The following is a 12,909-nucleotide window of genomic DNA, read 5'->3' as shown; positions in this document are numbered from 1 at the left end:
AAAATCGCCAATGGCGATTTCCTAAATTTTTACGGGCAAATATCAAAAAAAAAAAAAAATCACCAAATCTGGACACTCTGGGTGTCATGTTCATGTAGTATACAATTTCCCAAGGCGAATTCATGTAGCGGTAGTACAAAAACAATCTCTTAAATGTATTTTGTTTTCGCTTTCGGTACCCAAATATCAAATATCAAATTTCAGCTATTCTTCGCTCCAGGAGGAAGAGGGAAAGAAAATGCCAAAACTCTTACTTCACACTCACTCATAAGGAGTTTGGATATAAGTGTACCGAGGCGCATTTAATCAGCTGTTCTAGCAACACCACCTTATATGAATTCGCCTTGCAATTTCCTTGGCATATATTTATATGTAGATTCCATTACACATTTCATATTTTATACTAAAAAAATACATATATTTTTCTACATTTGCATTTTTAGATATCGACAACAATGGCTATCTGGATCAAAATGACTTCCAGTGCATGGCTGTACGGGCATGCGTTGTGGAAGGCAAAGGCGACTGCAGTGCTGCACGCATTGCAGAATATCAAAAACTTATGAAGAACTTATGGGATGAAATCTCAGAAATTGCTGATGATGATAAAGTGCGTATGCGACATGATTGCTAAAGAATAAATTTAAAATTGTGCTACATATTTATTTATTTGTTTAATTAGGATGGTAAAATTTCCAATGCTGAATTCAAGGAAGCCGTCCGAAAAACTTGCGTAGGCAAGAAATACGAAGAATTCCCCCAGGTGTGTATTTAAAATTTTTGAGGNAACTCTTACTTCACACTCACTCATAAGGAGTTTTGATATAAGTGTACCGAGGCGCATTTAATCAGCTGTTCTAGCAACACCACCTTATATGAATTCGCCTTGCAATTTCCTTGGCATATATTTATATGTAGATTCCATTACACATTTCATATTTTATACTAAAAAAATACATATATTTTTCTACATTTGCATTTTTAGATATCGACAACAATGGCTATCTGGATCAAAATGACTTCCAGTGCATGGCTGTACGGGCATGCGTTGTGGAAGGCAAAGGCGACTGCAGTGCTGCACGCATTGCAGAATATCAAAAACTTATGAAGAACTTATGGGATGAAATCTCAGAAATTGCTGATGATGATAAAGTGCGTATGCGACATGATTGCTAAAGAATAAATTTAAAATTGTGCTACATATTTATTTATTTGTTTAATTAGGATGGTAAAATTTCCAATGCTGAATTCAAGGAAGCCGTCCGAAAAACTTGCGTAGGCAAGAAATACGAAGAATTCCCCCAGGTGTGTATTTAAAATTTTTGAGGTACAATAAAAACCCAGTTGAAAATTGTGTCATAGAGAGAGTCAGTTGTGAAGTACATAAATATATATATATATATATATACATTAGGGTGATCAACAAAAAAAAAGTTAAGTCTCACCACCTAGGTTTGATGGAAAAAATTTTGCCCCTGTTGTTTTTCATATTGAAATCACAAAAATATTTGGAGGTCGCTCAAAGCGCTCATAGTTTTTCATGTTTATTTATTCGTAGAAATGGTATATATGGTAATTATACGCCATGGTTTATTTAAAAATTTTTTAATATTAACTATTTTTTATTGGCCCCCTAAAAGCCCAAAAAAAAAATGAAATGCAATGGGTACCCATAAAATAATCGTTAGTATTAAAAAATGGTGAAATAAACAATTGCGTATTATTACTGGAAAACTGAAGAGAAACAGAGTTCTCCGATCGAAAAATATTGATTTTCAAAAACTTTGTACCATTTCTACGCAAAATGGTTTCTTTCCCATATAAAATACATGAAAAACTTAGAGCGCTTTGAGCGACCTTTAAATATTTTTTGATTTCGAAATAAAAAATGGGGGTATATTTTTTCAGTATAGAACAATCCTACGGCGTGGAACATTAAAATTTCGAACTTTACTTTTTCTACATGCATTTGTGGGCCACCCTAATGTACACGCATAAGTGCATTTCAGATTTTTTAAAACATTTAACATTTTTACGAAAAGTTTAAATTAGTTTTTATTTCGTACATAATTATTTTTCTTTGTAATCACTGGACTATCTAATTTATTGAGTTTTTGTAATTANACATAAGTGCATTTCAGATTTTTACATTTAAAATTTTTACGAAAAGTTTAAATTAGTTTTTATTTCGTACATAATTTTTTTTCTTTGTAATCACTGGACTATCTAATTTATTGAGTTTTTGTAATTAAACGAAATAGCGCTATACGCAAACTTTCTTGAGATACGAGGAAGTATCTGGCTTAATCGACTAATGACTCGATTTATAACTGAGTTTGAAAATTTACTTTATTGATTTCACTTTCCTTTATAGGCAATGAGGGCATTTATTGAAGCCAATTTCAAAATCCTTGACATCAATAGCGACGGTATTGTGGGAGTTGAGGAATACCGTTACAACTGCATTACCAGAATAGCTATCGATGATGTTTCACCAATCGATAAAGCCTTCGAGGCTCTATTAAATGTAAGTTTAGAGAAACTCTCATTTATTTATTTGACTAATTCTTCGATAAAAATTTAATTTTTTTTGTTATTTAAATAAATTAGGACGAAGACAGGAAACGCGGTGGCCTATCATTGGATCGTTACAAGGAACTGTATGCTCAATTCTTGGGCAACACTGCCGACAACCATCCCGCNAAATTTTTTTTGTTATTTAAATAAATTAGGACGAAGACAGGAAACGCGGTGGCCTGTCATTGGATCGTTACAAGGAACTGTATGCTCAATTCTTGGGCAACACTGCCGACAACCATCCCGCTGTCAACTTGTTCGGGCCTTTATAAACTGAAAACAAGAACAAAAATTAAAAAAAAAAATTTAATAAATAAATAACTAAATAAATATATATTTTTTTGATTGTCTTCGCTGTTGTTCAACTATTGTCATTTAAGTGTCATTCATAATCACTTTTACATTGTATCTAAATATGTATTTTAAATTAACTATGGCAAAAAGTGAATTTACGTTATGTACCCACGCACACCGAAAAGTATGTAGAATCGTTAAAACAAAATACTACAATATATGTATACATAGATAATTGTTAAATGGAAAGCATTAAAATTAACATTTTTTGTTTTTTTTTTGCTCTCCCATAAATGGTATGAATTACCTTGATACATATGTCTCTCTCTCTTAATCTTAAAAATAATAATGAAATGAAATATTTAAGGACTTTCTATACAGAATATACATTTATGAAGAAGAAAGAATATTTTATCACAAAATATATAAATAAAAAAATTTGTATAACATACATACATATATTCACATATGTATATAATATACACACATATATATTTAAACATTATTAGCACACATTATTATGTATTTTACATAAAATTTATTAAATGTTTGTATCAATAACGGCACACACTTCACATACAAGTGTAAAAGAAACTATCAATTTTAAGTACACACTTCAACAAATTATGATGTTCCTTTATTTTATACAATAAAAAATATAAATATCTTCGGATCAAGGCAATTTTGTGTTTGAAAAATTTCTTTAGCTCTACTCGAAAGGAGCTATGTANACACATATTTCGATTCCATTTCTATAGACAGCTCGATTTACTTCACTATTTATCACTTCTCTTATTTAGTTCGCAACATTGTCGCAACTTCTTAAAAAACACTGTGGTTGCGTGGTGAACAGGTTATCTGGTTATGTGGTTAAAATTTGTCTTTAGTTTACAACAATAAAATACACTACAAAATAACAATTTTTAACCAGATAAGTGTGAACAAAGACACTTTTTATATCTGCACCTCCATTTATCTTATGCTAAAGTAATAAAGTAGAGTAATAAACTGCTCACCGTTTGAGCAAGTCTGCCATCTTTGTATTCGCTTCAAGCGCGATAGAGGCGACTGTCGTGCGGACGCCGCCATCTTAACAAATGAAAAAATAAATTATACACAGCAACTTAATTGCTTCTTGCAGCCACCGAAGCACAGATTTTTCGCACAATTAGCAATATATTTTTTTCACATGTGTATACATAAATTCATCTTTTAATTCCACTTTGGAAGCCTTTCTGATTCAAAACCTCGTAATTTAATGCACAATTTAGGTATTATCAGCTTTTGCTAGTGAAGCCAAGGCACGGCGGTAGGTTGAATTCCGTAAGAAGTTCAATCACACACAATTTTCATTTTATGATGCATTTGTTATTATTAATAACTTTTTACATTAGCGGGATATTAAAACACACAATAGCACACTACCCACTTTGATTATTCATTTAGCTTACGATTTCTGCAATTTCCGTCCAATTGTTTCCGCTTAACTATTTCCGAACTGAGTTCCGCCGTCGTTTTGCGCTTCAGTGTTGTCTACACAACAGTTCTTGCCCACGAGCAACAGTGCTGCCGTTCAAGATCGTATTACTCGTTGCCACTCAGATCAAATTATGAGTTTCTACATTTAGTTAATGTGGCAATATTCAACGGCTGTCTTTCATCATCGTCCAGATTTGCTGCATTCCTTACATATTTGTTTATCTATTATATTTTTCCATTTATACAACAAGCAAAATTGCCTCGCCAGTGAAAAGGTTTTGGCGCAACTGCATAAATATTCTTGGTGTATTTAATAAGCAGTTGCAAGGCTCAATAATGGATTCGGAGCCATTGGACCCCATGGACATATTGGCTTATACTACTGAAGAGCTACAGGGGCGTTTCCGTCGTGCCAAAGATGGCACAGAGAAAGCAAAAGTTATTTCTGACTTCCTCTGTCGTTGGGATGCAGATGACGCACTCGCGCCTGTGAAGAAAATGAAAATCGAGTTTCAAGATGGTTTGAATTACTTGATTCTTTATGTGTTTTAGAATTCTACCAAATTTTGTTTACAGATCTCGATTGGTTCAATGTTACACGCCCGTTACCTTTGAAGTCGCTGCGGGGCAAGCTGGTGGTACTAGATTTCTTCACGTATTGCTGTATAAACTGCATGCACATTTTACCGGATCTGCATGCACTTGAAGAGCTCTTCCCACCCGAAAGTGGGCTCGTTGTAGTTGGTGTACACAGTCCAAAATTCGAAAATGAAAAGGATGGCGCAAATATACTCTCCGCAGTACAACGTTATGGCATTACGCATCCAATCGTGAATGATGCACGCATGACATTGTGGCGTGCCATAGGCATACGCTGTTGGCCATCGCTGCTGGTACTGAATCCATCAGGTGCGCCAATGCTACTGCTGATGGGTGAAGGTCACGGCGTTTTTCTACAATGCTTCACCGAGCAGGCATTACGTCATTATAAAGCAAAAGGTGAAATTGATAATGCTGAACTGCCACTGAAACTGGCCACAGATTCTTTGCCTGCCTCAAACTTGCGTTTTCCGGCTAAAATTGCTCGTAGTGAAAATGGACGCTTTGCTGTGGCCGATGCGGGTAATCATCGTATTTTGATTTTCGATAGCGAAGGTGTGGTACACCAACGAATTGGTGGCTGCAGTGCTGGTTTTGTGGATGGAGATTTTGAGACGGCACGTTTTAACTCACCTCAAGGACTGGATTTCCTTGACGATGATGTATTAATCGTGGCCGATACAGAGAATCATGCGTTGCGACAGGTTACATTGAGCACACGTCGCGTTGAAACTCTAGCAGGTACGGGCCAGCAGGGTATTGATCGTGTTGGCGGTAAGTTGGGTCCGTTACAAGCCATCTCATCGCCTTGGGACATTGCGGCGTTTAGGATGCGCGACATGGATATGTCCTTTCATGTTGATGAGCGTATTGTGCCTGAGAAGGCAATCGTTTTAGTGGCCATGGCTGGCACACATCAAATATGGGGCTATTTTCCAGAGGGCATAATTTGGTGGAAATATAGACAGTTGGATCCGCGTACTTGTCTTGCTATATGCGGCAATGGCATGGAGGAGAATCGTAATAACTCTTATCCACAAAACGCGGCGTTTGCGCAACCCTCTGGCTTGGCATTGGCGAAGAATTTCCTCTTTATTGCGGATAGCGAGAGCTCCAGCATACGCAAGGTCTCAATGGTGGACGGCAAAGTGATGCCGGTTGTGGGTGGCGATCGTAATCCTTTGGTAAATGTGAAAAAATGTTACAAAAGTTTAAATAGTAACGATAAAAAGTTTTTTCTTTGCAGAATTTATTCGCCTTCGGTGATGTAGATGGAAAGCAGTATAATGCAAAGTTGCAGCATCCATTGGCAGTCGCTTACAATAGCGTAACTGATAAAATCTACGTAGCCGACACCTATAATCATAAAATCAAAGTGATTGATACTACCGCAAGCTCAGTAGAAACTCTATTGATCAAAGATGAAAGCGACACTACATTACAATTAAATGAGCCGGCCGGTCTATGTTTTGATGCCAGCGGCCAACTTTTATATGTGGCCGACACCAATAATCACAGTATACAATTGGTCGACATGAAAACGCTGATAGCGAAAACCTTCTTGCTGAATTTTAGCGCTGTAACTGCTGCTCAAGCAGCTACGGAAACAGATTCGTTGATTAGTGGGAGCTTACAGCTGCTCAAACGTGTGCCATTACGTGCCTGCGTACAGTTGAAATTGCGCGTGAATATAAACCTTAGCAACGAGCTAACATTAACTGATGGAGCGCCACAACGTTGGACACTGAAAAGCGCAGCACCAGCTTTACGAGCTTCTGCCACTTCAGGACAAATCCACAATGGCACAATGCAGCTGCAGCTCGAGCGTATAGCTTCATTTCTGCCGACAGAGGAAGAGGTGAAGTTGGATATTGCTTTGAGCTTATGTGACGCCAAAAGTTGTCTTATGAAGCGTTTTTCGCTTATATTAAGGGATAGTGCCGCCGATGGTGCACATCTCACTTCAAAACCAACCGACAAAGCTGGTGTACTTGATGAAAACATAAATATTTATATCACACAAAGTGATATAACTGTTAGTTAATGAAGTTTAATCGCAATCGTAATGTACATGTGCTTGTATAAATTTGTATGGAAACGCTTGGTGTCCTTTTATTCTTTAATAAGTGCATAAAAATGTTAAAAATACTTGCTGAGAAAGCAATTATTAGTAATTGAGACGCCTTAGTAGTTGTTAATAAAGTTGTACTTAAAGAAAGTAGATATATGTAGTAAATTTTTTCTATGATATGCATACATACATATATATGTTTGTATAAACAATCGATTTCTAAGAAATCACACAAGACCAATTTTCTTGTGCTCAATATCAGTTCCTCTCCAAGTTGGGTGCTCGAGTTCTCAGCACATACATATGTACTTCAGATAAGCTATGCATTATAAATATTAGTATTATCAACTTTGCGAATTCTTTGTAGTGGCAAATATGTATGACCAGCATTGCTATATAAAGTTGTAGATTCACAAACGTAACTAAATGCTTTACTTTATTCAATTTCTCTCAAATAAAATGCTTTACACGGCACTTGTATATCTGAAAAATATATATATATGAATTTTTATAATAATTCCGCATGTATGTATTTACATTTGTCACTTTAATGAGTATGCAATTGGGTTACGTATGTATGTACATATATGACTAAAACTTTTAAAATGGTTTGTTTTGTGCAGGCTGAGGATTTCTTGCACTAATACACCTCAATATTGGAAAATAGATATTGAGAAATTTGTTGAAATGCAATAATGTCTTAGTAATCGTGACAAGGTGGCTTACACATATTTCTGGCCTTTATGTGGTAATAAAATATGCACGTTTATTCTTTAGGAAGTTTTCCACCGCGCTATTTTATGAAATGCAATACTTTTTCGTTTGCTCTGTCTCCCCAAGAGTTCTGCAAACTTCACCTAGTAGATCTTTTAGAATAGTTGCCTGTCGAAATTGGGATCCATCTAGTGTTATAGTAGGTATGAATTTAACTGGCGGCCGAAGTGCCTCCGTAGCTTCACCGTAGAGTTTTAGCAATTCTCCGCCATGGCTGCTATTGAAACATTTCTGTATGAGATCAGTATTTTCAATGCCATATTGACGGGTGCACTGTAATTAAAAAAAAAAATTAAAAGTTTTATTACTGCACGTGCTAATGTACATAAGTTTATAATTATTTACAGATCTTGTAATGTACATCTTCATTAATATGTATATGCACACTTGTATAAATTGAGTTGTTTAGTATGTGAATGGCTTTTTTGGCCATGAAAGCAAACAAAACTACAGATGTTCATATTAAAGTGTAATTCTGTTGTGTTGTGTGGATGTACATATGTTATTTGAAACCTCGGTACTTTAGGTACCCCAAACTCTTGTACTAATAATTCATACCTTATGCATAGCTTCCTTGGGCGCTCTATTATCACGTATCATACAAGCAATAACATTAAGTCGATCCTTTGTACTTTCAATCGCTTCAATAGCACATGCATGATACATATTTCCTTCGCATTCGACACTTCCATGTTGACATTCAAAACGATATGTGCCATCTGGTTCCGTGAAAGTTTTTGCCTTGCCATAAGGTATCATTTGAATTTCCATAAGTGGCTCAGCTTGCTTAAAAGCTGGTAACAATTGCCTGATTATAAAATGCTTAGAATCACCACATAGCGCCTCGTAATACACCGTCACTAATAAGGGCGTTCCGGCTGTGCGTTCATGGGTTTGGTGGAACTAATTTAAAAAGTGAGAGTGGTATACCGGCTATGCGTCTTCTGTTTACTTTAGTTTAATGATAATACTTACATAGGTAAAGTCAACATAATTCGTAAAAAAGCGCATGTAGAGGTACAAAAATATTAACACGATAAATAAAGCCCCCAGGCGTTTGTGTATTGCCGAAACCATTGCTCGAGTAAACGCGTTTACTTAGCAACTATTCAATGTAATTTTGTAATACTTAATCAATTCGTTCGATTTTTTTAGATAAACATCTTTGCAAATGATAACCTTGCTAAACTACTATATTGTATAAATTGACTAGGATATTTGTTGCTTTATTTGCAATGTTATTGGCTATTGAACGCGTGGCTTATTCCATACACTTATTTATATTTGTGTAAAACATTAAAAACAAATGAAAATTTGTCTTTTGTTGTAGTGATGTGCTGAATTGCCGGTACCCAATACTCGGTACCCAATACTTCAGGAAGATTTCGGTACCCAATACTTCCTTTTCGTTACCCAATACCGATTCTATACATAATTGCAGCTTTTTGACATAATTTTCAGCAGAATATCTGTCAAAAAAGTTGCATCGACTTTATTTCGACTATGAATATGCTTTACAATTAGTACGTGTAAGACGATGCTTTCCTAAAAGTTGAACAATTTGTACTAAGCAATGTGGAAACCACTATCAAAACACTCTCATCGCCTTCTTAATATTGTCGCAACAGTAAAATATCGTTTTATCAAATTGCACCTTCGTAGATCTTAAATTTAAGAAAAATGCTTTGACGGATGAAGGAAGTTTTTCCGGCCTACAAAGATGACATCGTTCGATTCATCTAGAAACAAATGTTTCAAATAAGGAAGATTTTCTCCGCACTTTCTTTTGATAAGCTAGGCTCCTCTAAACCGCTTTTATTTTTGGTCTACATGCGTTCTAATTGGAAGCCTAAACGTTTCGGTACCGAGTATCGAAAGTATTGGATACTTTTTAAATCGGTACCGAGTTTCGATCAATACTTCAAAGTACCGACTCAGCACATTACTATTTTGTTGGCACATGCAAATTAAAGGGATTTTTTCGATCAGCTGTGAGGGATCATTGACAAGGAGTGAGGCTGCCACTTAATTAAAAATATTGTGGCGAATACTGCGGCAACACAAAGCGAACAACGAGAAATAGGCAGAATGTTCGAAGAATGACGTAGAATGTTCCACAAAGAGAAACGTCAAGTTGGATGAACACTGCGAACAGCGAGAGAAAGAGAATGAGCGATAAACTTCAGAATGTTCTAGAGTTGCCATAAGTGCCAGCGCAGGTATATAAGGGCGCCGCCACCGCGAGGTGAGTGAGTTACAAGTCAGCAAGCTACAAGTAAAGTGAGCAGAGAAGCGAGTTGCGAATAAGCAAGCTATAAGTTTAACTGTGTTACCAAGTTTAGTTAAGCGCTGTTATTGCTTTAACAAGTATTGTTAATTGTTTTTACTGTATTAGCGAGTATTGTAAATTGTTTGTTGTACAATAAAGTTAATTGTACTACCATTTGGTCATCGTTAGCCTTTATTTAACAATCCAGCGATACGAACCGGGAGATTTGGGAAATCCGGACGAGGGTTCAAGGATAATCGTAACAATATCGATTAAAAAGTTGGAAGAGGTATTTGATTTGAGTTTATTTGTTTACAATATTATTAAGGACAAATTGAACAAATACATATGTATGTATATCTGTAGAAACGCTTATTGTAATTCAGCAAGATATAGAGAAAGTTTCATCAAGTTGCAATAGTCGCAATTCTATCGATTATTTACCTTCCAAGTATGCTGTATATGTTCAGTGCTGGTTGAATGCATCACTGCACTATTGGGTACGTTCACCATGAGAAGCGCTACAATGACATTTGACTTAAACCTCATCAATGTGCTTATGGCGAATGTTTTGGTAGTGCTGTGGTTATATCAATAAAAATGGCAAAACGACTGCAGGAATACGTGAAATATACAATAAAAGAGTTGGAATCGTACACAAAACAAGAAGGTTCATGTGTGCGAAAAGTGAATTCCAAACTGCATGTATCACTGGGCCCATATTGCTTGGCTGATTTCAAACATGCGCTCAGTGCTCATATTATGCGTAGAAAAGTTGGGTACTATGATGCTAGTCTTGAGGGCATTGTGCTCGACATAAAGAATATTAAAGTATTGGGCTCGGCGGGAGCACTTCGCTCAGATGATCCACGTATACATGTTGATGTTAATGCCGATTGCTATGTGTTCCGCCCTGCATCTGGGGCGATACTGAACGGCGTGGTGAAGCACGTTGGTAACCATCATATTGGCGTCATCATTTATAGAGTATTCAACGTGAGCATTAGATTTGCAGGAAAAATTAACAAGGAAGAGTTTAAAATGGATGATACGTTGCAATTCCGTATTAAAAAGTTTAACCTGCAGAATGTATTTCCTTACATCGAAGGTGATCTTGTGACGGCTAGTGGACATAAACTCATGGTAAGTTGAAAAGGGCAAAAATTGTTAAAACCTGTAACAAATACAAAATCCTTGTAGGATAAGTTTATTAAAGTTGAACCAGAAAGCGCTGATAGCAACATGGACTCAGGCATAGAAGAGCGCGAAAATCACGAGCTGGATGAACTTGTCACATTGATTAAAGAAGAGTGTGTATCTGAAGGTGAAGTGAGTTCGAGGTCAAAGAAGATAAATGAAAAAACTCCTATTGCAAAACGACAACAAAAAGCTAGCGCCAGCGGGGTATCATTTAGTGCTACGCTGCCGATTAAGAAAGAACTAAGAAGCGCCGAAAAAAAGAAACACAAAAATTCCGTTAAAGAAGAATTGAATAGCTCGCAAACCAAGAAACGAAAAACCACTAGTGAAGTATCATACATTGAAAACCTGCCGATTAAGACAGAACCAACAGACTCCGAAAAAAAGAAACGCAAAAATTCCGGTAATGAAGAATTGAATAGTTCGCAAACTGAAAAGCATGCTGAAAAGGCTATTAGTAAAAGTAAAAAGCATAAAGTAACTAGCGAAGCACTGATTGCGACACAGATCAAAGCAGAGGTTGAGGAGCAACCGCTCACATCGCCCACGAAAAAGCGAAAAAGTCTAAATCGATAAGTATAGAAGTTTCGATCTTACCTTGGTTGGGAGTAAAGGAATTACTTCCATATGCTTATTGCGACTATGGACTTTAAATGTTTTAACATAAGAAGCGTTAGAAAGGGTATTCGATTTATTTCTGAAGTTCAATGTTAAGATGGATGCTGAAAGTTCGGCGAACCTATTTACACAGTTTTAAATATAAATTACTATTTTCTAACAGCCGTACCTAAGCAAAAGCGTTAAGGGGAGCGTTTTCTGCCGCCTACCTTTCTTTAACGCTTAATTGTAATACGTAAACAAAAGCGGCAACGCCACGTCAAATGTACAAATAACAGCAAACAACATACATAAGTTTGTGTGTAAGAAATGCAAAAATTACGGTTTTGTCGTTTTCTGCAGTCAACTTCACTTCATAAAGGCCAATCTAAATCGGATTTTCCAACCTCATACAAATTGTATGAACACGAGAGATTTTTGACAGCTAGACAACGCTGACGCTTATATTTAGGTTTGATTTTTCAAGTTTATATAGAATATGTACATATGTAGTCTTACTCACAAAAGTAGGAGGATGTTTTTTTTTTTGTTAATATTTGCGACGTTTTACATGCAATTTTTTTTGTTAATTTTGTATCAAAATATGGCTTTTATTAAATACAAGAATGAAACTTGTACGAAAATTAAGAAAAATTAGCAAAGTTTCAGCACAATCGCAAACGTTTTAATAACAATTTCTAAAAAAATTCAGATATGCAATTTTATAGACCATTAAATTTCAGTATAATAATGTGCCCATTAAATTGGTGAGAATTCTTTTGCCTAATACATAAAGTATTTTCAGATTTTTGGTTTATATGAAAAAAATTCGTAGGAAATTTGTTTTTTTTTGTTTTTAATTCTAATTAAAAATTTTGCGATTTTGCTGTAACGTTTCAGATCTTTCTTAATTTTCGTACACAAATTTATTGTTGGATTTAAATAAGGTTCGCTAAAATATAAGCCATATTAAAACAAAAATTTAGCGTGTAAAACATTACGAATATGTATTAACAAAAAAAAACCGTACGTTCAATTTTGTGAGTAA

General features: G+C 35.6%; 4 protein-coding genes across 5 annotated transcripts; 3 read left to right on the top strand and 1 right to left on the bottom strand.

The window, feature by feature from the left end:
• Positions 1 to 426: 426 nt before the first annotated feature.
• Scp1 (Sarcoplasmic calcium-binding protein 1) lies at positions 427 to 3,553 on the top strand. The gene is made up of 4 exons (XM_017620574.1): positions 427 to 610; positions 683 to 763; positions 2,375 to 2,527; positions 2,733 to 3,553. The coding sequence occupies exons 1-4, from the start codon at positions 488 to 490 to the stop codon at positions 2,847 to 2,849; spliced, it is 474 nt and encodes a 157-aa protein (XP_017476063.1). The 5' UTR covers positions 427 to 487; the 3' UTR covers positions 2,850 to 3,553.
• A 941-nt stretch (positions 3,554 to 4,494) lies between these two features.
• LOC108366241 (NHL repeat-containing protein 2) lies at positions 4,495 to 7,171 on the top strand. Its single transcript, XM_017620571.1, has 3 exons — positions 4,495 to 4,870; positions 4,927 to 6,134; positions 6,197 to 7,171. The coding sequence occupies exons 1-3, from the start codon at positions 4,687 to 4,689 to the stop codon at positions 6,992 to 6,994; spliced, it is 2,190 nt and encodes a 729-aa protein (XP_017476060.1). The 5' UTR covers positions 4,495 to 4,686; the 3' UTR covers positions 6,995 to 7,171.
• Positions 7,014 to 9,141, bottom strand: LOC108366242 (gamma-interferon-inducible lysosomal thiol reductase). 2 transcript variants are annotated; one of them, XR_001848061.1, is made up of 4 exons: positions 8,771 to 9,141; positions 8,354 to 8,698; positions 7,559 to 8,068; positions 7,014 to 7,504 (listed from the first exon to the last, which is right to left on the bottom strand). XR_001848061.1 is itself a non-coding variant. In XM_017620572.1 (3 exons), exons 1-3 carry the CDS (start codon positions 8,870 to 8,872, stop codon positions 7,820 to 7,822), a joined length of 696 nt encoding a protein of 231 aa, XP_017476061.1. In that variant the 5' UTR covers positions 8,873 to 9,141; the 3' UTR covers positions 7,431 to 7,819. The 2 variants fall into 2 exon arrangements, 1 of the variants encoding a protein (XP_017476061.1); XM_017620572.1 differs by having other exon boundaries at positions 7,431 to 8,068.
• A 1,270-nt stretch (positions 9,142 to 10,411) lies between these two features.
• On the top strand, positions 10,412 to 12,884 carry Polr1F (RNA polymerase I subunit F). Its single transcript, XM_017620569.1, has 2 exons — positions 10,412 to 11,207; positions 11,265 to 12,884. Exons 1-2 carry the CDS (start codon positions 10,665 to 10,667, stop codon positions 11,838 to 11,840), a joined length of 1,119 nt encoding a protein of 372 aa, XP_017476058.1. The 5' UTR covers positions 10,412 to 10,664; the 3' UTR covers positions 11,841 to 12,884.
• Positions 12,885 to 12,909: the final 25 nt, after the last annotated feature.

The sequence above is a fragment of the Rhagoletis zephyria genome, unplaced genomic scaffold (genome assembly GCF_001687245.7).
Source record: "Rhagoletis zephyria isolate East Lansing unplaced genomic scaffold, Rhagoletis_zephyria_1.1 Rzeph_scaffold_02196, whole genome shotgun sequence".
Taxonomy (NCBI): domain Eukaryota; kingdom Metazoa; phylum Arthropoda; class Insecta; order Diptera; family Tephritidae; genus Rhagoletis; species Rhagoletis zephyria.
Note: the sequence above shows the minus strand (reverse complement) of the source record. Positions and strands in the feature narration are given on the sequence as shown.